Below are 21,579 nucleotides of genomic sequence, written 5' to 3'. Positions count from 1 at the left end.
CCCGCCTCCTCACCTGGTGATTCCCCATCTGAAAGCAGGGAGGCACAAGAGTTGCTTTAGAGTGGGGACAGGGCAGCAGCGTGGGAAGCATGAGTACTGCTATGCACTGCATTGGTTCAATAGTGGCAAAGGATGCTGGTGTGAGGCGCAAGTGGAAAGAGAGAGGTCAAAAAGGTGATGCCCTTACCATTGGGGCCCAGAACAGGGTCGGCCTCTCCACTGGCGACGGGGCCAATCAGCCGGCCTGCCATAATGCACTCCACACGCTGCTCCAGGTCACTGAGCTCTTTGAGGTCAGGACGGCCTCCCCCAGTCTACCGCTGCTGTCTTTGGTTGTGGGCCAGCTTGCCCTGCAAGAGAGAGGACGGCCTCCAAGTATAGTGTCAAGCCCTGATCTTGCCTGCACTGCCTCCCATGGTGGAATAGCCCTGACGGTGTGTAAAGTCCTGAATATGCAAGTGATTTTCATGACCGTCCCATAGCTGCTGGATGAGGGCTGGGCATTAGGGCTTTCAGGTCCCTTTGGCCATAAAGTGAGGTGCACATGCAGGGATGAGGAGGATACTGGAAAGGGTACTCACCCTGACAACCCGAGTGAGGTCGTTTAACTTCTTTCTGCATTGCACAGGAGTCCTGCCAACCACGCTGTTGGAGGTCACCCTGTTTGCCACCTCCCTCCAGACTTTTCGATACTCGCTGGGCAGTGGCCTCCTGCCACTATCGGGGAAGAGGACAAGGCGCCTGCACTCCACTGCGCCAACCAGTACCTTCAGGGCACCCTCGCTGAAGCGCTGCGCTCGCTCCCTAGCCTTCTCCATAGTCGTGGGCGTTGACCTGTTGCAGCAGCTATGTTCATGCCTTGATTCAGGGGTGCAGGGCGTGGCAGCCAAACAAATCCCCCCTCCCCCCCCCCCCCCCCCCCCTTAAGAGCTGACCGGCGCCAGCGTGTCTGCCTTCAATCAGCAACTCGCCGCACCTGCGCTGCGCCCGCCCGCCCTCGGTGGTAGCGCCCTGGCTTAGCGCCTTATGATAGTCGTGCATCGCCTGTTTTAGCGCAGCAGCAACCTCTTGGGGCGATGCAACTGAATATCGGCGAAGGTGGTGCTAAGTTGTGCCGGGCGCAAAATTTAGCGACCGCCCGGCTGTAGCGCCCCAAACGGGGCTATACTGAATTTCTAGGCCAAAGTTTCAGGCCATGGTTTTGAAATATTCCGAAGCATAATTATGACAACCTGAAAGTAATGGACCTTTTAGAAAGTTACCGGAACCACTTAATGATTTCACAGCCTGGCAGTAAAATTCTATGTTTTCTTTCATTGCACTGGCTGTAGTCCATAATAGAAAGTGATTGTGAATAGTGAGTGATACTTCACATGTTGGCAATATATTCCACATCTTTCAGTGTGGCATCTCATTTTAATCCTAAATAGATTTGCAAATTCAACATGGAGAGCATAATTGGAAACTGGCCAAATACTTTTTATATTAATATGTATGTATAGCTGTACAAATATATATAATCCTAACCTTAACAGCAAAGTCCTAAATATATGCATCTTGTGAGATTTCTTGTAGGTGACAGAAGTGAAAGGCCGGCTATCACCAAAAGTGTAAAATCTCCTGTAGCAAAATTCAGCAATGCTGCACCCACACTACAGAACTTACCACAGTGCACTAGATGTGAGACTGGCATAGTGTAAGTATATGGGATTTCAGTAGGACATTGAATTTAGGTGTGCGCTAAGTTGACTGAACTCAGTCATAGGAGTGCTCCCCTGGGCTAGTGAGGGGGTGGGGGGAAATCATCCAGGGTTTCTATCCCTGATCCCAACTGGAAAGTGTCCATATGGGGATGACTGGCAAGTACAGGATTAGGCATGGCTGTGATGTTTCTCGCAATCGAGTAGCCTGACAATACACATGTCAAGGCTCATACATAAATGGGTGCTTGAGTGCTGGCATGCAGTTGCAACGCCTTCAGGAACCAGAGAGAATACTGGTGAAAACATTAATTTAAAGAGGGCACTGTCTTTACAAGTATCTGCTTAGCAAAATTTGTTCTTGTGGTGGAGAGCAGCTGTGTGTCATTTCCAGAGTGTTGTGACAAGGTATTTGATTTACTTTCTCGTGTTTGGCGACATATTTTGGGATTGAAGTGCAATGTTAGTATATGAAAGATCTCTTCTTGACCTTTGCTGCTTTATTTCTTTCCTCTCCATCCCTTTTTACACTTCAGTTTTATCTTTCTTTGCCTCTGCAGCACTTTTTATCCCACTATCTCTTGCAGTTTTTGCTATTCTGCATGAGGTGGTGATTGGGAGAGTGCAGGCTACTGAACATGAGGCCAGAGTAAAGAAGTGAACCGCTGAGCATTGAACACCGAAAACAGACCACTGAAAGCACAGTGTGCTGTGAGGACCTTGGAAGAGACAGAAATCAGCAGTGATGGTAGAGCCCTATAAGAAATGTTAAGGCACACATGAGCATGGCACTGCAGGAGGAAGGAGCTTGGTGTGATTGGCATGGACTCCAGCATCATTTGGCAAGGATGGTCTGATGAAAATTTGGTGGAGTCCAATCCACTGTGTTGGGACATGGGTTTGTGCCTGTAATTTTCATCCATGTCATTTGCATTCCCAATCTCGGCTGCATTGCTATAGGGAAACACTGAGTAGAGACCAACTAAGGTGCACACAATCTAGAGCAAGCTAGAGAGGGGCCTGGGCACATGTCTCATGCTAATGATGCAGTGTGTAGGATAGCAGAGGAAGAAAGTTAAACAAAAGGTTATTTAATTTATAAATGAGCTTGAATTGCAGAGGGGTGGGGCGGGGTTAAGGGTAGAGAGTCATGGTGCTGAGTGAGACATTTACTATTTAAAATTGGTCTGGAGAGCCTGAAAAGCTCTGGTTGACTTCTGTGATCTCAGTACAAGAACATGAGCGTGCAGGAATGAGCAGTTGCCTTTCAGCACTTCCACCCCATTCCATTGTCCAAAATTGGATCAGTAAGTTTCATCTTTTTCCTACTGAAACCACTCTATGCATGCAGAATCAGCAATTGATTGTTTCCTTTTGAATGCTTCAACTGGGTCAGTGTTTACTAGCAGAAGTGTGAAGCAGCTATTCCTTTTGCTGGGTTTAGCACTGGGCTTAGCACTGACTTTTACATATTTTCCACAAAACTAGGAAAATACAGTGTTCACATTATGGATTGCCTGCATTAGTTTTAAGAATTGGTCATCATTTATCCCTTGTCTCTCCATATTTTTCTAATGAGATTATCTCTGCACACCTCAGTGATGTAAACCCTGAAATCTTGTTTGTCCTCCTCTGAATCATTCCTTCTATGTCTCTTTTTGACATTTGGTTTTATTCTTTCTAGTGGTGCTGTTGTTAAGGCACGAGAGAAGCTCTACCACCCAGCATGCTTCATGTGCTCTGACTGTGGATTAAATCTGAAGCAGAAAGGCTACTTCTTCATAGAAGAGCAACTATACTGCGAGACCCACGCAAAAGCAAGAGTGCAGCCTCCAGAGGGATATGAAGTTGTAGCTGTGTATCCCAATTCCAGAGTGTAAGCGTTAAGCATGTGACTTCTGGATCTCTCTTTTTCCTGTTTTTTAAAAAAAAAATCAGAAAATCTTTGCTTTTGAGATTTTTGATTCTCCATGAAGCTGTGTATCATAAGTTAAATCTGAATTGGTATTCAAGCCATGCCTAGAATCAGAATGACCACACACGCAGAACTGACGTGATACAACGCAATTTGAAACATCAAAGTATCAAATGTTTATCAAACATTTTCAAACAAATAGTGCTGTTAAATAAATTTACGAGGATTGCCTTTGGAATACAAATCTCAAGTAACTTGACACGCAGCGATGTATCACTGCATCAAACTTTTTTTTTGTTAATTCTATTCCTCCCTGCCCACCCCCCCTCCTCCTCATTCTGCTGCATATGGGTGCTAGGCATGCTCTGGTACCTCATCCAGAAACGTCCATTCTTCATGTCTGAACTTAGAGTGTGCTAGTAGAGGATATTTTATTGTGGAAGGCATCACGGCCAAGCCTCAACCTGCCCGTAACCACATGCACGCACTTTCCAGCAGTGGGGTCACTATATGACAATCAGGAGCAACAAATGTAGCCTGATTTTCCCCGCCCCCCCCCCCCCCCCCTCTAAACCTGGGACAAACTGTAATTGTAGCATTCCACCACTACCCCAATTTATATCCGCAAACTCCACACAGGCTAGGAATTGAACTTGGGTGGTTCAGTATCTTTTTCATTTTATACAAAATTCTGCTTTTGTAAAATGCTCATGATGAGCATTTTAGCCATATTTATTTTTTTTCATTTCAGTTTAAGACCAAAACTTAGGCCAAATTTATGGCACAGCAGCTTCTTTAAAGTTGTAGCTTTCATTTTTCCGAATTTTAACTAAACAAATGCCTTTCCGGTGGCCTGTATTCACACACTAACTTGGGCAGAAAATTTCAAATTAAATTTGACGCTAATATACAGGAAAACCTTTTTGAATACACCTCCCAGATCTTGCGGATATATTAACTATGGTTAGAATACAAATAAAATAAACCAGTGCTTATAAGGTTGCAGAAGACCACCCTTTTTGGGGGGGGGGGGGGGGGGCGGGGGAGGACAGGATGGGTATTTGCCATGTTGGATTACTGGTGGCTGTAGTGTTTCTGACAAACAGCTAACATGTGCTGCATTATTTCCAATGATAAACACTGCTTGCCTTAAGGAACTAATCATATTGATGATTTCCAGATATCAAGTAGCTGATGTGTTCTTGCTCAATTGGATTGCACAAGAAATTAATTTAATCTCGTGCAGTGATACTGTTTTCTTCAAACGCTGTACTTAATGAATTATTGGCCCTCTGTTTTTAAAAAATATGACTGTATATTATGTTACATTAATAATAAACTACAGTTTCCAATCAATCTGTAGGTTCAGGCTGAGGACACATTGTATATGTCTAGCCAATCGACAGACCTAAACTAATCTTGTGCACTGTAATGTCTAGTCCATCTAGTGAATAAGTGCTATATGCAATGGGACCCCAGTCTTTCTTTGTGCTATAAGTCTAAACAAAATAAAATAAAAATAATTTCTTGGTGTAGCATTAGTTAGTGAATAGGAGCTAAAGTAAGATTGACTTGCTGCCAGTTGTGGTAATGCAGAATATGTATATTGCAAATGATATTGGTTGGAATATCTACTCTCATATCAGTACCACCAGTGGAGTGAGGGTGCAGGACTAGGAACGTTGCTCCTGAACACTGCAGCCTGTTCCCTGCTGGAAACTCTTAATAGTTTCCATTCTGGCCTGCATTATTTACACCTGCTCATTGAGTGGATGCCTCATTTTTATACATGCTGCGTGCCACTAAAGGTCTAATTGGCAGCTTAATTTCCCAATGTTTGGCTGGACGTACTTTTCATTCAGAGCAGGTGTTAAAGGTAAGCTCTGGGTAAGTTAAACTTAAAGGGACATGTGTTTTTTTTAGGTAAATGGTTTTGGATGCAATTTTCAAATGTGGTTCTTAGTTATTTTGGAAGTATTTTTCCTGTGGTTTTTGTTGGATCAAACCATGAAAAAATGTTTCAGAAGAGAAGCAGCCCAATCATTGTTTCCATTGTCACAGAAAAACCAATTACAAAGGAACACTTTTCATGAGATTGCAGTGGTCACCTGCCTCTTTGTAGTGGAGCACCAGATGGCCCTCTAACTGGCTCCATTATAACTCTTGCCTTTTTTGGGGGGGGGGTGGTGGTGGCTGCTGGGAATGAAGGAATCTGGTTGAGAGGCTATAGCCTCATCAGTGCCTATTCCTCATGCCCAGTGTTTCACTCTGGTTCCCTCCTGAAACTCCCTACCCAAGTCTCCAGAACGAATGGTACTTGTGAGCAGTGAATGATGTGGGGTATGTGAGGTGGGACTGAGACCTGGCTCTACTTGTTTGACTTTTTTATAGGAAGAGAAAAGGGCCATGTATTAAAATGGTGGCTGCTTGATACTGTTCAAATATTGCTTACATGATCTACATCATCTGGTGTTGTGCTTGAATGTATGCTGGGGTGGAGGGGTGAGTGAGTGAACTAGATAGTAGAAATAGTGAAAAAGATGGCACAAGCCCTGAGCTTTGGGGGGGGGGGGGGTTCTGTGGCTTCACCTTTTCCCACTGTCTCTATGCACTGTGTAATCATGATTTCCAGTTGACCTCTTTGAAGTAACTCAAGGGCTTTTATATTAAAATACCCTCTGTCTGCATCTTCTTGTCCTGCAACAGAGAAGCTGAGTTGAGAGACTGAGTCAGGAGAACCTATGTAATACCCAAGTGTCTATCCTACTGCCCATCATGGGTATGAATACAGATGTATGCATCATACAGGGAGACTCTGATGGAGGAATTTTTTGGATGAATTCTTTTAGGGATAAGAGTATGGGAAAAGTACAGGTATAAGTTGATACTGCAAAGTGTGACCTGCTGTACAATTGACATGCATAGTATACATTCAAAGACCTATACATCAGTCTGGGTGAAAGGAAACAGTATGTAGCCTGCATTACTTTGCCCATCTACTTGGTACAATGCCATGATGTACAGTCTTGCCTTGATTTGATTTTGTATCCAGGTCCTTTGTGTGGTGGAAACAGCATTGACCAGGACAGCTGGCTCCTCCCATGCACTTTGTATGGCTCATTTCTTCCAGCAGCACCTTTACTGCTGTATTAACGAATCACAGGTCTCATGGACTCCTTGTCCATTGTGGTAATAACCTGTAATGTGGTCAAACCCACAAGAGTTGTGTATGCCTGACCTCAATTTTTCAGAGTCAGCCTTAATTGGGTATGCACAGCAAACTCCTAACATGTAATATACCAGTCATTAGAAGCTTGGCCTTGGGTGAGAGATCTGTTGCTTTAACACAAGATTTTGATAGGTTGTGGATGGACTGGGAATAGTTATTGTAGGTTATACGTTTAACCTGTTCTGTTTTGCCCATATGTGAAACTGAAGTAATTCTATTAAACTTCCCCTTGATTGAGGTTATTCTTGTGGAACTGAGCGATGCACTCTGGTTGTAAACCATTTTAGTTAAGAAGCATAAAAATCCAAGTGTTGAGTAGAACGCAGGTTTTTTGTACAGTATCAAGTTGCATGCTGTCTCCAGTACTTTTACCACTGCTGAATGACTGACTGACTGGTGTCAGTGTTATGCATATGTGTTGGTGTTTTGTATAGATTGAAGGTGGTTATCAATGCCTTACAAGTTAGATGAGGAGTTCCATCTGAAACTCTCGGCTGGATTAGCAACTTCTAATGCATTAACAACAATCCTGCATTTTTATTTATCTCTAGTAAATGAGAAGCTCTTAATCCACTTTTTTAAAAATGAAATAAGTTTTTGTCTAGAACAAAGTATGGTAGAATGCATATTAGATCAATAGATGAGAGATATGGCAAAATGAGTGATCAAATGTATGAGTTACATGCTGACTTAGTATTTCAGGCAAGGCAAGACTACCTAGACTGCCAAACCAATTATCTCTTCTTTCTTGAGATATCTCATTATAACATTTTAATAATTGTGGATCTCTTCAACTACCTTCAAATTGATGATTGGAAAGGGAAAGCCTTGATTTTAAAGGAACCAAGCAGAACCATATTGGATTATGCAGTTAGTAACACTAACTTTTATTGCATGAATTAATGCTCGAGGATTAAATGAAGCCTGTCAATGTAGTTGTTTTTTCACTAGATGCAAATTTTGGGATATTGACCAATTCTAAAATGTTCCAACATCTAGGGGTGAATTTTTCAAGGCCCCATGTTGCTGGCAAGGCTTGAAAGGACAAAAAAGTTTCTAACATGCTGGCTGCATGCAAGGCCTGCCAACAGCATAGGGATGTGAACAATTTTATCCTCTTGTACCCATGCAGCACGCAAAATATAACTAGCATTAGCCATGGAAAAAACCTGAACTTCAATACTTGTTTCCGTAAATTGTCAAAACCATGTAAATGCAAGTGGTTAGTCAACAAAATAATCTGACTCGTTTTCAGGGTATCTCAACAAATTCATGAATTTTGATGACTAAACAAAAGTGCCATTTTCCTTCAATTATATTAACAGGAAATCGGTCTGCACAGCAACGGTGTGTAAATAGGGCCAGTGTTTTCAAATGCTTGTCTAAAGTTCTCTAAATCTATTACAAGTTTGTTGGGCTATGCTGGCATATCAGAGATTATCTTCTAACTTTGTACGGCATACTAGTATCTTGTATCAAACAAGTAAGTTCCAAGTTTTCGACTCTAACCCATATATGACTGCTTGAGACATTGACTTTTGTTCTGTTTCTTGCAATATCTCCTCATTTCTGATTGTTAGATGTCAATGTACAGTCTATGCTATGTATTGGTATTTTATTACATCTGCAGTGTAATCTACAAACTTTCCTGATTTGGGTTTAACTGTAGTTTGTTAGCCCTATAAGTTCTGAATGTCCTTTTGCATTTTGTTACAGATTAATCTGTTTTCCTCCATCTTCTGTTTCTAAGAAATTGCATAATTGTTACTAAACACTGCTAGAGATTGAGAATAAAGCCATGAACACACTACTTTCTGTTTTACCTTGGTGTTTCATGTTTCTGCCTCTGTTTTATACCCTCTTCTCTTGGGCCTTTAATTACAGAGTATAGCACCAGAAACCACATCCCACCCAAGTAGATGATCTTCATCTGCAAGCCAAAGGAGTGAGTGGCAGCAGGCTATTTGAACATGGGAACATCATAGCCAATGTCAATCCTATCCTGCACAATTGCCACTTAATTTCAGCAGGGATCACAGGATCACTTTCTGTTCCTAATCCTGAAGTGATGAGGCCAAGTGTGGTAGGCCTACCATTTCCCAAGGTGAAGTTAGTTAACTTTGCATAGACCAAGACTTGAACCTTGAACTTGCCTGGTCCAGCTGAGTACCGCACCTGGCAGTGCACTCACTAAGCAGTTGAAAGGGTTTCTTTATGTATTTTAAATGCAGTAGTAAAATGCCCCATTGCATTGCTTATTGGTAGTCAAGGAGTTGGAGTGCTGTTTCTGAAGCTTGTCGCAGTTGCAAATCAGCCTAAGCATGACAACAGTTAGTCTATCGGGCTATTGCAGCACAGTTACTGAAGCAATAGATCACATGAGTAGCCCAAAGTAAAATTATAGTTATTACTGAAAGAGATAGGCAAAACAGACCTGTAATCTGTAATGCTATTTGCCACTTGTGCAACTTTTCTAAAAAGTGTTTTCATTTGTTTTGTTCCCACCTTTCTACCAATTTTTTTCCTCCGTACTTTGTGCTATTACAAAAGGATACACAGATTTTCTGCCCCTTCTTTCCCACAATGGAATTATCATTCTTGCTGAAGCTGGTCTTTGGTACAGCACTGCACCAGGGAGGTTTTTCTCCACTGTTGAGTCACAGGTGAAGACATTTGCCATGGTTCGGGGCTGACTGACTCTAGCTGTAATATCTGAGCTCAGCATAAAACCACCTCATAACATCCCTCTCCAGTGCAATCGTCCGGCTCATTTACTGGCCCAAAAACCCCTCTTCGCTCAATGTATTTACCATCTTAAACAGTATAAAACACTTAAGTTTAATTTAACTGATCATTAGAAGTCAAAGTTTGTCTCTTTGGTTATTTGTGGCTTTCCCTAGTCTCTGCTTGGTTAATTGATGGCCATGGTGGAGGGGGAATGCTGCAGATTGCCCCAGTATACCTTGAGCTGAGAAGAAAATCATCCTGGGTTCCAACTCTTGACGTCTATCCAGCAAACCCTACTGTAAAGTACATATGTGAGCACTGTTGGACTCAGTTGAGATTCTCTGCTCTGCAATTTAAGAGCCTGCTAACAGTTTGTCTAGGCTTACACACGAAGAATGGATATTTCAATGAGGTACTTGAGTTGCTGACACTCAGAGTTCTACCTTGGTATGAGCTACCATGTTCAGGAATGCAGGGGTGGGGGTGTGGGGCGAATGGAACAGAGGAGAGAAATAAACCAAGATTAAGAATCGCAAACTGGCTATTTTTATGTGTAGCTCATAGATCTCCTGATCCAATTAGAACTAATCCTCCATTATCAATGCACTTACCCGCTTTGTTTAACCGCAGAGACCAACCATTGAACAACTGTAAAAGCAGTTTTGTCTGAACATGACTTTGAGCTAAATTGCTATGGATTATTGTACCGTTTAAAGGATTTTGAGAATAAATGACTTGCAATTAATGTTGACAGGCTAACTTTCATTCAGTATTGGCTTTAGGGAAAGTTTCCAATAAATTTAACTTTCCAGATTTGTACTGACAAAACTAGGATTGTTTAATGAGCCATCTTTTCCCTGAAATAACTTAGCTTTACCATAGAATAACATCCAGCCACATGTTTATTCTGGAATTCCTCCATCTTGCTGAGAGCAACAATCTATCTTGTAATGGCTTCCAGAAAACAGCAAACTGCAAACATATGCAGAATATATATGTGCTATCTTGTAAAACCAGCCTGCTGTGCATATATTGGGGGGGGGGAAATGGATTTCAAGCTCTAGGAGACAATAGTGCACAGTATGAAATCTATATAATCCGTACAAAGCCATGAAAACCACTATGCATAACTCGTGTATCTATCTAAATAATTTTCTGGGGCTGTGGTGGGGTTATGAGTTGCCTTTGTTTGCCTGCAGTGTTAACGTTGCCTCAAAAAGTAACTTAAAAATAGTATATTACCATGTATTTCATTAATGTATTACCGTGTAATAGTAATTACAATGTACATTTTCAAAACATTTCCTTTTATTTTTAGATTTTTGAATGCCTAACATGTAAATATCTGGTAGGCATTGCTTATGGACAGAAGCAATCTATCCGATTTCTTCACTGGAAAGAGGGAGGCTCAGTTTCTTTTATGATATCAGTTGTACTGGGCCTCAGGCACTTGCATGTAGCAACACATCTGCTGGTGTCCTATATTTGTGGTTCCTGTCTCCTTTTCTTACTGGTATAACCGACATATAGTTATTGTGAATTCAATCACACCCACCTCCTCCCCTTCAAACAGATATATGAAACAAGTCATATGTGGGAGTACCTTCACCACACGGACTGCAGTGGTTCAAGGCAGTGGCTCACTACCACCTTCTCAAGGGCAGTTAGGGCTGGGCAATAAATGCTGGCCTTGCCAGTGATGCCCACATCCCAGGAATTTTTTTTTTTTTTTTTAAAGTCCAGTTTACTGAACATTTACTGCACATTTAGGATATTACAAGTAGCATGACTCATTGCTGAAATTAGCTCATTACTTGCACAAAAAAGGTCCTTGCTGTGAGGCCTGAACCACACTAATTATTTAATGTTACACATGGTGACTGCAAAACATGGTGACTCAGGACATCGGTGCTTCAACATACTGGAGGGATCGAGGATTGTTCAATGGTGGGGCTCATTATATGAAAATGATATCATTAAATCATTGGAACAAAGCTTGAGGGGTTTATTTTCATTTGACCTTTGATGAGATCATTTTCATTAATTCCCACTCGCCTTTTTTTTGTAGTCTTTCACTTGGGAACTAGAATGCTGTTCCGGAATGTTCTGTCCAATGCACTACTGAAACCAGTGACTAATGTTTGGGCATAGTTCAAATGGGAACAGCAGTGTCTTTCTAGAACCTCAGCAAAATGACCATTCTAAATGTGTTAAGTACAGGCCTTAAGTATTGTTGGCTATTCAATTATAGGAGTCATCACAGCCAATCCTGTATTCACCCAATGTCCTATACATACAGGAGAGATGGGGCCCTGACTTATTTTTCCCTCCATAACCTGGGGACATTGAAACTAATTATAGTGACCACAACAGTTGGAGATATTATGACATTACCACTGAAGGAAGAAATTGTGACACCATCACTGCAAGATTATAGTAATTTAATATACATTTGATCACTAGGAACCAGCACTATTCTATGTATTACAAATTGGCAAGGGTAGCCTTGAGGACGAGTTCACAATGTATTCAGGATGTTTCTTAGAACAATACATTGTGGAACCAACCAAGGAGAAGGCTATTTTAGATCTGGTAATGTGTAATGTGACAGGATTAATTAATGATCTCATAGTAAAGGATCCTCTAAGGAAGAGTGATCATAGCATGGTAGAATTTCAAATTCAGTTTGAGGGTGAGAAACTTGGGTCTGAAACTAGTGTCCTAAACTTAAATAAAGGCAATTACAAAGGTATGAAGACAGTTGGCTAAAGTGGACTGGGCAAACAGATTAAAGGGTAAGATGGTAGATAAGCAGTGGCAGACATTTAAGGAGATATTTCATAATTCTCAGCAAAAGTTTATTCCAGTGAGAAAGAAAGACTCTACGAGAAGGATGAACCATCCGTGGTGAACTAAGGAAGTTAAGGATAGTAACAACAGAAAATGAGGGGGGGGGGGGGGGAACTCAGCAGGCCAAGCAGCATCCGTGGAGAGAGAAAGAGAGTTAACGTTTCAGGTCTGGGACCCTTCATCAAAACTGGAAAAAGCTGGATATTAAGCAGGTGCAGAGATCGGGGGGGGGGGGGGGGCGGGGGGAAGGAGGAGGAATCGAAGGAATATACTGTGCTTTTGTAGGAGGCAGGAAAGATAAAATGTTGCAAATGGGAATGGCAAAATCATACAGCATGAAAAATGGGGGCAGGGGTTATAGTTTGAAATTGTTGAACTCCATGTTGAGGCCAGAAGGCTTTAAAGTGATTAGGCACTAAAAGCACAGTACAGTATATTCCTTCCTCCCCTTCCCCACCCACCTCTGCACCTGCTTAATATCTGTTACATATCCAGCTTTTTCCAGTTCTGATGAAGGGTCCCAGACTTGAAACGTTGGCCCCGATTTTTCCCCCAGCCGTCGGGCGGGTTTTCAGGAGGGCGGGGGCTGAAAAATTGCAGAAATAGGGGGTCGTGACCCCCCTGCCCCGCCCGACTTTCGCCCCCGTGTTTCAGCGCGACCCGAATCAGTCCCGCCCGCAGCAGGCGGGAATGGTTGGCGGGAGCCTAATCAATAATTGGCATGTTTAATCCTATTTTCAGGGTCCCTTGCAATTTTCAGCCTTTCCCCACGTAAAACACGCCTGGTGGGAACACTGCTGATGAAACCTGCCGTGAACAAAGTTGGCTTGCTTGCTTTCAGCTGCAGGTCAATCAGGACTGAAGAGATTTAATCAGACAGCATTTGTAGGCTGCAGGACCTTGTTGCTGAAGGCTTGGGGCAACTTGTTGAAGGCTTAAGCACAGCTGTGGAAGGTTGGAGCCTCCCACACTTCTCCAGTGTGAGCTCCTGGGAAGCCCCCTCACCACACTAACTCAGCGCCGCCTCAACGGAGGCATCTGCCTTTTGTTCCTTCCCTTCCTGGCATTAGAGGATCTCCAACAGCAGAGGAGGCTGCAGCAGTACCAGCAGGAGCGAAAGGCTGCGGCTCAGCCACCTGAGGCAGCACAGGCCAGAAGGGGCCAGCGCATGGAAGGCAGTCGGCATAGGAGATACCCCCCCAAACAGGGACTACAGACATAGGGTGAGCTACCTCAACATGACTGAGCAGCAGTGCCAGAGGCGGCTCTGACTTTCGCGAGAGGTTGTGACTGACATCTGTGCAATGCTGCAGCAAGACCTGGAGCCCAGAGCACCAGGTCGACACTTGTACTGGCCTCGCTAGACGTACTCCTATCTAGTTATCCAGCAAGTTAAACACTTATTCAAATAATTCCTCGAAGCCGATTTGCTGCTTTGAAGTTTTACTTGAACAAATTTGTGAAACTGTAAACAAAGACAAAGTATGTTTTGTACATAAAACTGAGTAATATACATTAGATATTACATAAGATATAAACATATTTACAACAGTAGAATAGACTAATTGTATAACTGACTAACATTTGGACTGTACTTCTGTAAATACCAACTATTACTTATAAACATAGTATTGTCAAAATACTACGCTGACAAAGTTGCTATCATGTTAACAAACAAAGATACTCAGATATTGCATATGGCCTAACACACGAGATCAGATTACACTGGATTGCGAATCCCTCATGGAATTCTCCATTACTCAAGTCAGGTTCTTTCTGGGAAAACTCCTTCCTGGGTCAAATAGGAAGAAAGGTCAACTGACCTCTGCATACAAATACTGCTAATACAGCACCCTCTGGTGGTGGTTATTATCTGCATGTAAACTGTCCATAAGTCCAGAACACTCCCCGTGTGGGGTCGTTAACGACTCCACATAGTCCGAACTCTACTTGTCACTGGAGTCCTCTGGCGACAAAAGAACCACCACCTCAGATACAGGCCGAGAGAAGACCTTTTGCTGTTCCTTCTTTGCTGACTCTCGGATCCACCTTTCTCACGCTCCCGTCCTGGCTGGGATAGGACTTCACGATGATAGCCATAGGCCACTCATTCCTTTTTACCTGATTGTCCCTCATCAAGATAACATCTCCTTCTTTAAGATCTGGCCTCTTGTCCTGCCACTTGCGTCGGCTCTGTAGTGTGTTGAGGTACTCCCGTCGCCACCTGTTCCAAAACGTGTCTGCCAGACTCTGGACCCGTTTCCATTCTTCCTTGAAGAGTTCTCTTTCCCCAAACTCTCCTGGAGGACAAGGGGGGAACACCTGTCTTCTGGGTCAAAAGCATGGCCGGAGTGAGGATGAGGGGCGATTCTGGGTCTGAAGATACAGGAATGAGGGGCCTTAGCGGATGCGTCTGCAAAGACACAAAGCTCTTTGAATTGGGCATTTAAGGGAGAGAAAGACGTATAGCAGCGAGGTATTCGGATTTCCTGTAAGTCTTGGAGTGAGTCTCTCCATCTGTCCCACTCTGCTTCCATCTCTTCAGGGAGAGGTGAATCCCACTCTTCAGTGCGTGTGGAGAGTTCCCTGAGGAGCAGCCTGCCTTGTATGGTGACGGGCTAAGAAGCTGAGAGGGTCGTATAGGCTGTTGACTGTAGAGAGCACTCCTCTACGTGTGAAGGGTTTCTTGGCATTTAAGACTTGGAATGTGAACGTGCCTGTTGCTATGTTCCAAGACACTCCTAGGCTATGCTGTAGGGGGAGGTCATCAGTGAAGAGGTCTAGATCCTTGACATCCTTAGCACGATCTTCAGGGGGGAATGCCTCCATCACTGCTGGTCTGTTAGAGGCCATCTTGTGCAGCCTGAGGTTGGATAGTGCAAGTAGTTCCTGGGCTCGTCCGAGGGTACTGATGGCCTCTGCTTCAGTCGGGAATGACTTCAGTGCGTCATCGACATAGAACTCTCATTTGATGAACCCCCTCACATCACTGCCAAAGTCATCGTCATCTTCCTTGGCAGCCCTCCTCAGTCCATATATGGCAACAGCAGGGGACGGGCTATTCCCGAAGACATGGACACGCATTCTGTAGTCCACAATGTCTCTTGGGGTCGTTGTCCCGATTTACCATAGGAAGCGGAGGAAGTCTCTGGTCTTCTCTCACCACAAAGCAATGAAACGTGCTGGATATCGGCAGTGATGGCGACGGGCTCTTTCCCGAATCTCATGAGCACTCCCAAGAGGCTGTTGTTGAGATCGGGCCCTGTGAGGAGTACGTCGTTGAGAGAGACTCCCTGATATGGTGCACTGGAGTCAAACACCACGCGGATCTGTTCCGGCTTTTTGGGGTGATAGACTCCGAAGGAAGGGAGGTACCAACACTCTTGGCCTTCCTGGAGTGGAGGAGCTATCTCTGCATGATAGTTGACAAGCATTTTCTTGACAAATTCTAGGAAGTGTACTTTCATCTTTGGCTTCTTCTCTAGTGTGCGACGGAGTGAGTTAAGACGATTATAGGCATACCCCCTGTTCGGCAGCCGTCGTCTGGGGTTCTGGAAGGGTAAGGGTGCAACCCAGCTGTTAGAGCGGTCACGAGAGACCTCATTGTCCATAATCTGGAGGAATCTCATGTCATTGATCAATGGAACAAGTTTGTGGTCATTGCTGGTGCGACAGAAGACTGACTGACCCGGGTTCTCTCCTGTGAGCATCATCTGTGTGCTGTCTGTGGAGATCAGCACTGGGGTTTCCTGAGGCTGAGCCGTATGACTGAACTTCTCTGTCACTCGGATCTGACTACTGCATGGGGTAAGGTAGCTTGGACGACCATTCTCCAAGATGGAAGTCTTGAGTGTGCTCACCTGAGATGGCTTGTGAGTGCCCTTGAGGCACACGTCTCCAACAACGACCCAGCCGAGGTCTAGCCTTTGGGCGAAAGGGGCATCATGTGGACCGTTGATCTGTTTCCTTATCTTATGTACCCTTAGGATGTCCCTTCCCAACAACAGAAGTATGCCTGCATCTGGGTTTAGAGGTGGGATCTTGTCTGCAATGCGTCGCAAATGACGGTGATGATGAGCTGCATTCGGAGTAGAAATCTCAGAACGGTTGTCGGGGACTTGATTACATTCGATGAGTGTAGGAAGGGGGAGGCTAATCTTCCCGCCGGCTGACTCAACAACATAACTGCAGGCCCTCCTGCCAGCTGTCTCTGAAAGTCCAGCACACGTCTTCAGCGTGTAAGGCGATGGATTTCCTTTGACCTTGAAGATGTTGAAGAACTCGGATCTTGCTAGAGAATGATTGCTTTGTTCATCTAATACGGCATACATCTTCTCAGATTCTTGGCGATGTCCTACAGGGTACACATTAACGAGGCATATCTTGGAGCATGCTCTTGTGCTCACTCCTTCTCCACACACCTGGATGTAATCTCCAGACCGGCAGCTCCCTCTCCCCGCCGTGCTCTGAGGCAGGAGGAGGCGACTCTGATTTCCAAGGAGCTGGGCCTGGGTGGAGTGCTGAAATGTGCCGATCACGTTCACATTCTGTGCATTTTGCATCTACCTTGCAGTTCTTGGCGAGAAGGCTCATGGAAGAGCAGCACTTGAAACATATAGAGTTCTCTTTGAGATATTGTTTCTGATCTTCCAGGGACATCTCCCTGAAGCTTCTGCACTTAATGGAGGGGTTTGTTGTGGATAAGGCATTGTTTGTTCATATCCTCAGGTTTCTTCTGAACCTTTGTGTTCTCCGTTGAAGACACTTGCATTTTGTTGACAGATATTGGTGTCTTTCCATGTCTGTCGAACTTGTCTCTTCTGGCAAGTGCTGGGTGGGAGGAGAAGAGGTTGAAGCTGGGGTAGTTCCTGGCTTTGGCTTCTTTACGGATGAATTTGACAAACGCAGAGAATGGTGGGAAGGCCACGTTCTGCTTTAGCTTGAACTTTGATCCAAACGTTATCCACTTCTCCTGCAGGTTAAATGGAAGCTTCTCAATGATAGGACTTACCCGTCTGGAAGTGTCTAAGTACGATAGACCAGGTAGGTAGCCGTCCTGCTTTGCGGCTTCGAGTTCCGACAGCAGATCTCCAAGGTCGCGGAGCTTCTGGGGTTACTTATTCGTCAACTTCGGAAAGTTCTCCAACCTGTCAAAGAGAGCCCTTTCGATGGCTTCAGGCGAGCCATAGCTTTCTTCCAGCCTCGCCCAAGCCATCTTCAACCCCACTGGCGGTTGTCCCACATTGACCGCTTTTATCCTGCGTGCCTGTTCGGCGGACTCTGGGCCGAGCCATTTGATAAGAAGGCCGAGCTCTTCTGCCGACAGGTCTAAGCCCGATATGGCATCGTGGAAGCAGGACTTCCAAGCCCGATAATTCTCCGGCCTGTCATCAAACTTGGTTAACCCTGTAGTCACCAGCTGGCTGCGTGAAAGGTATTTGGCAAGGTCGTAGGTGCTGGGACCTGTGCCAGGGTTGCCCTGAATAGGGGCTCTATTGGGGGTCTCAAGGAAATGAGAGCGGGTTTGCTGCTGACTTTCTCTATTCAGCATTCTATTCCTCTGCACCGTGTCTTCCGTTCTGCTGGGGGAGACTGTGGCTTGAGGCACGCTGTCTACTTTGACCTTGGTTGGCAACTTGGGGCATGTTATATGAAATGCTTGCGTCTGTAGAGATGTGCGGGCCTTCATCCCCCTCTCTTGTAAACTGTATGTCGGCATGGTCGCTCACGTAATCTATGGTGCGCTGTCGTCGACTCTGCCACAAAACGGGAATTAAAGGTTTGTAAGCTGTCTCGGGATCAGCTCCCTCCAAAATTGCCTCGAATACTTGTGTCTCGGCTAATGCAGCATCTATCTCTTTTTGTTGCTGCAGGGCGTCTAATGTGGCTTGGAGACGGGCCTGTTCAGCCTGGCGTTCAACCTGGTGATGGGCCTGGTCAGCTTGGTGATGGGCCTGTTCAGCCTGGCATTCAACTTGGTGACGGGCCTGGTCAGCTTGGTGACGGGCCTGGTCAGCTTGGAGTTCAGCTTGGAGACGGGCCTGTCTTACTTTTATTTCTATTTCACTGTCCGCATGCGCAGCTCTGGCTTGAGCTGCTACGAGCTTAGCCCGTGCTTTGGCGGTGGCCATGCTTACTCTAGAACCACCTGATGACCGTGAACCAGCTTGCGATCTGTAGTAACCGGAGCTTATAGACCGATTGTCACATTCTACAGTTTCGTCTTCCTGCTTAAGGTCTTTTCCTTGCTGCAAAGCATTTTCTTTATTATCTTCTGACATGTTGATGTGAGGTAGGTGTGGTGTACAAGGTTAAGGCTTACTCTGAGTTCCTGCTGCTCCACTCTTCACAGCTAGCCGTATTGCTATCTTTTCACTGTACTGGCCTCGCTAGACATGCTCCTATCTAGTTATCCAGCAAGTTAAACACTTATTCAAATAATTCCTCGAAGCCGATTTGCTGCTTTGAAGCTTTACTTGAACAAATTTGTGAAACTGTAAACAAAGACAAAGTATGTTTTGTACATAAAACTGAGCAATATACATTAGATATTACATAAGATATAAACATATTTACAACAGTAGAATAGACTAATTGTATAACTGACTAACATTTGGACTGTACTTCTGTAAATACCAACTATTACTTATAAACATAGTATTGTCAAAATACTACACTGACAAAGTTGCTATCATGTTAACAAACAAAGATACTCACAGATATTGCATATGGCCTAACACACGAGATCAGATTACACTGGATTGCGAATCCCTCATGGAATTCTCCATTACTCAAGTCAGGTTCTTTCTGGGAAAACTCCTTCCTGGGTCAAACAGGAAGAAAGGTCAACTGACCTCTGCTGCATACAAATACTGCTAACACAATAACCACCATCAGAGGGTGCTATCTGCATGTAAAATGTCCATAAGTCCAGAACAACACTCCTTACCAGTGGCCATCAAAGTCACCACCGCACTCAACTTTTATGCCTCAGGCTCCTTCCAGGGATCAGCAGCAGACATCAGCGGCATCTCCCAGGCGGCCGCACACACTTGCATCAAACAGGTCAGCGATGCCCTCTTTGCCCTCACGCACAATCACATCCATTTCACCAGGGATCGCGCAAGTGTGAGGGCGCGAGCGCTTGGATTAGCTCAGCTGGCAGACTTTCCAAGGGTGCAGGGCATCATTGACTGCACACATGTGGCCCTTAGGGCACCCCACCGCAATCCAGGAGTTTTTGTCAACCGCAAGGGCTTCCACTCCCTTAACGTTCAGCTGGTGTGTGACCACAAGGTGGTGATTTTGCATGTTTGTGCCAAGTACCCTGGCAGTTGCCATGACTCCTTCATACTGCACCAGTACCGTGCCTCCGCTATTTAGTCCGCCAAACGAACTTCAAGGATGGCCACTTGGAGACAAGGGATATCCCCTGCGCTCTTGGCTAATGACGCCGTTGAGGAGACCAGCCAGCGAAGCTGAGGAGCGCTACAACTCCAGCCACATTACCACCAGATGCATTATCGAGCAAACCATCGGATTGCTGAAGATGCGTTTCAGATGCCTCGATAGATCAGGTGGAGCCCTACAGTACTCCGCAGCCAGGGTCACCAAAATCGTCGTGGTATGCTGTGTGCTTCACAACATGGCACAGCGTCGTGGCTTGCCGATTCCGCAGGACCAAGAGGCTCCTCACAGAGCAGCCGAGGATGATGCTGAGGAGGAGGATGGAAACGAGCATCCTGCAGAGGCCCACCAACTAGTGGCACCAGTACGCGAGAACATTGCTGGTCGGAATGCAAGGAACGCACTCATCCTGGGCAGATTTGCATAGCCTGGTACATCAATCACTGCAGCCTCACTGCTTCTTAAATGACCATGGACAGTGGCCCATGCCTACACATTCCAACCTATTTGACCAGCTTGCTGACATCTGCAAGTTATCCTAAGGCCTCTGTGATATCCCCATTTGCCAAATGACAGACGCCATAACTGCAGCAGTTGCCACCAGATTTTTAATGTACAGGAAACTGATGCCTTGTAAATAGTTTTAATGCCTTTTCACCCAAGTGACTACCCTTGTGATTAGTGGTGCTTTATTTTTCTCTTACGCGTGCTCCTACGTAGTGGTACCCCTGTGGCTTCAGCAGATGTGTAGGCCCCTTGCTCACTTTCCTGCTACGCCTGTCTCGACACCTTTGGCGGGCGTCCTCTGGAGTGGCGAGCCTGTGAGGGCTCGCCAGCAGTTTGCTGCTCCTGCGGCTGTGCAGGGCTTGAGACTCCTTATCTCACTGGGGTGTGGACTCCGGCGGGGCTCTGAAGTGGCATGGAAGTGTGAGCGCGTGGAGAGGAGCCCCCACTTTCTTGAGGTGTGCCAACAACCTCCCTCTCATGGGTCAGCTCCCCCTCAGCGCCTGCAAGTGGCTGGAAAGCACCTTGCTGCACATCAGGGGGGCCATGGGGACCCGTCTCTGCACTGGAAGTCCTGCTCAGAGGGACTTCTATGAAGGTCTGGTTTCGGTGCTCAATAAATGCCCATCGCTCCTCAAGAGATGCCATTCTATTCAGAGCATTCACCATGTTTTCGATACCCTGGCGACTAAGCTCCTCCTCGGCCGCAGCCCTCCTCTCCTCGGCCGCAGCCCTCCTCTCCTCGGCCGCAGCCCTCCTCTCCTCGGCCGCAGCCCTCCTCTCCTCGGCCGCAGCCCTCCTCTCCTCGGCAGTAGCCAGCCTTACCACGGAGGTAGCCATCCTTTCCGTGGTGATGCTTTCATGCGCCAATGACTCCAATAAGGCTCTGCTCATGCTCGCCATGGACTCCTCCATTCGCTCCACACTTGCAGCGACCCTGGAGACAAAACCTGCCAGAGACTCCTGCATCTGTGCATGGAGAACCATCACCTCCTCTCTTGCGGTTGGACCCAGAGGCATAGGGTCACATGCAGCTGAGCTGAGCTGGCAGAGGCCTGCGCCCTCCAACGAGGACTCTCCACTGCTGTCCCTGTCTCCACACTCTGCTGATGCTCACTTGTGAGCTGTGATACACCAGGTGACAACACTACTCTATGTCCCAAAGGTCCCACCGAGGTGTGAGTGTCTGCGATGGTGCTGGGTGCGCTTACTTCTGCTGACGCTGCGCCCTCAGAGGCTGGAGCTTC

The 21,579-nt window shown here is 45.5% G+C and overlaps 1 protein-coding gene across 2 annotated transcripts in view; it reads left to right on the top strand.

Annotated features, from left to right (window-relative positions):
• Window positions 1–4,654, top strand: part of LOC147114111 (PDZ and LIM domain protein 4-like) — a 160,776-nt gene extending 156,122 nt beyond the window's left edge. For both annotated transcript variants that reach the window (XM_085995732.1, XM_085995731.1), the window contains exons 6-7: window positions 1,576–1,696; window positions 3,385–4,654. In XM_085995732.1, the coding sequence (XP_085851858.1) occupies window positions 1,576–1,696; window positions 3,385–3,580 (317 nt within the window). In that variant the 3' untranslated portion in view covers window positions 3,581–4,654. The remainder of the gene's footprint in view (window positions 1–1,575; window positions 1,697–3,384) is intronic.
• Window positions 4,655–21,579: the final 16,925 nt, after the last annotated feature.

The sequence above is a fragment of the Somniosus microcephalus genome, chromosome 8 (genome assembly GCF_052327205.1).
Source record: "Somniosus microcephalus isolate GS21.2 chromosome 8, FLI_Smic_1.0, whole genome shotgun sequence".
Taxonomy (NCBI): domain Eukaryota; kingdom Metazoa; phylum Chordata; class Chondrichthyes; order Squaliformes; family Somniosidae; genus Somniosus; species Somniosus microcephalus.
The sequence above is the reverse complement of the archived record's forward strand: the minus strand, read 5'-3'. Positions and strand labels throughout refer to the sequence as shown.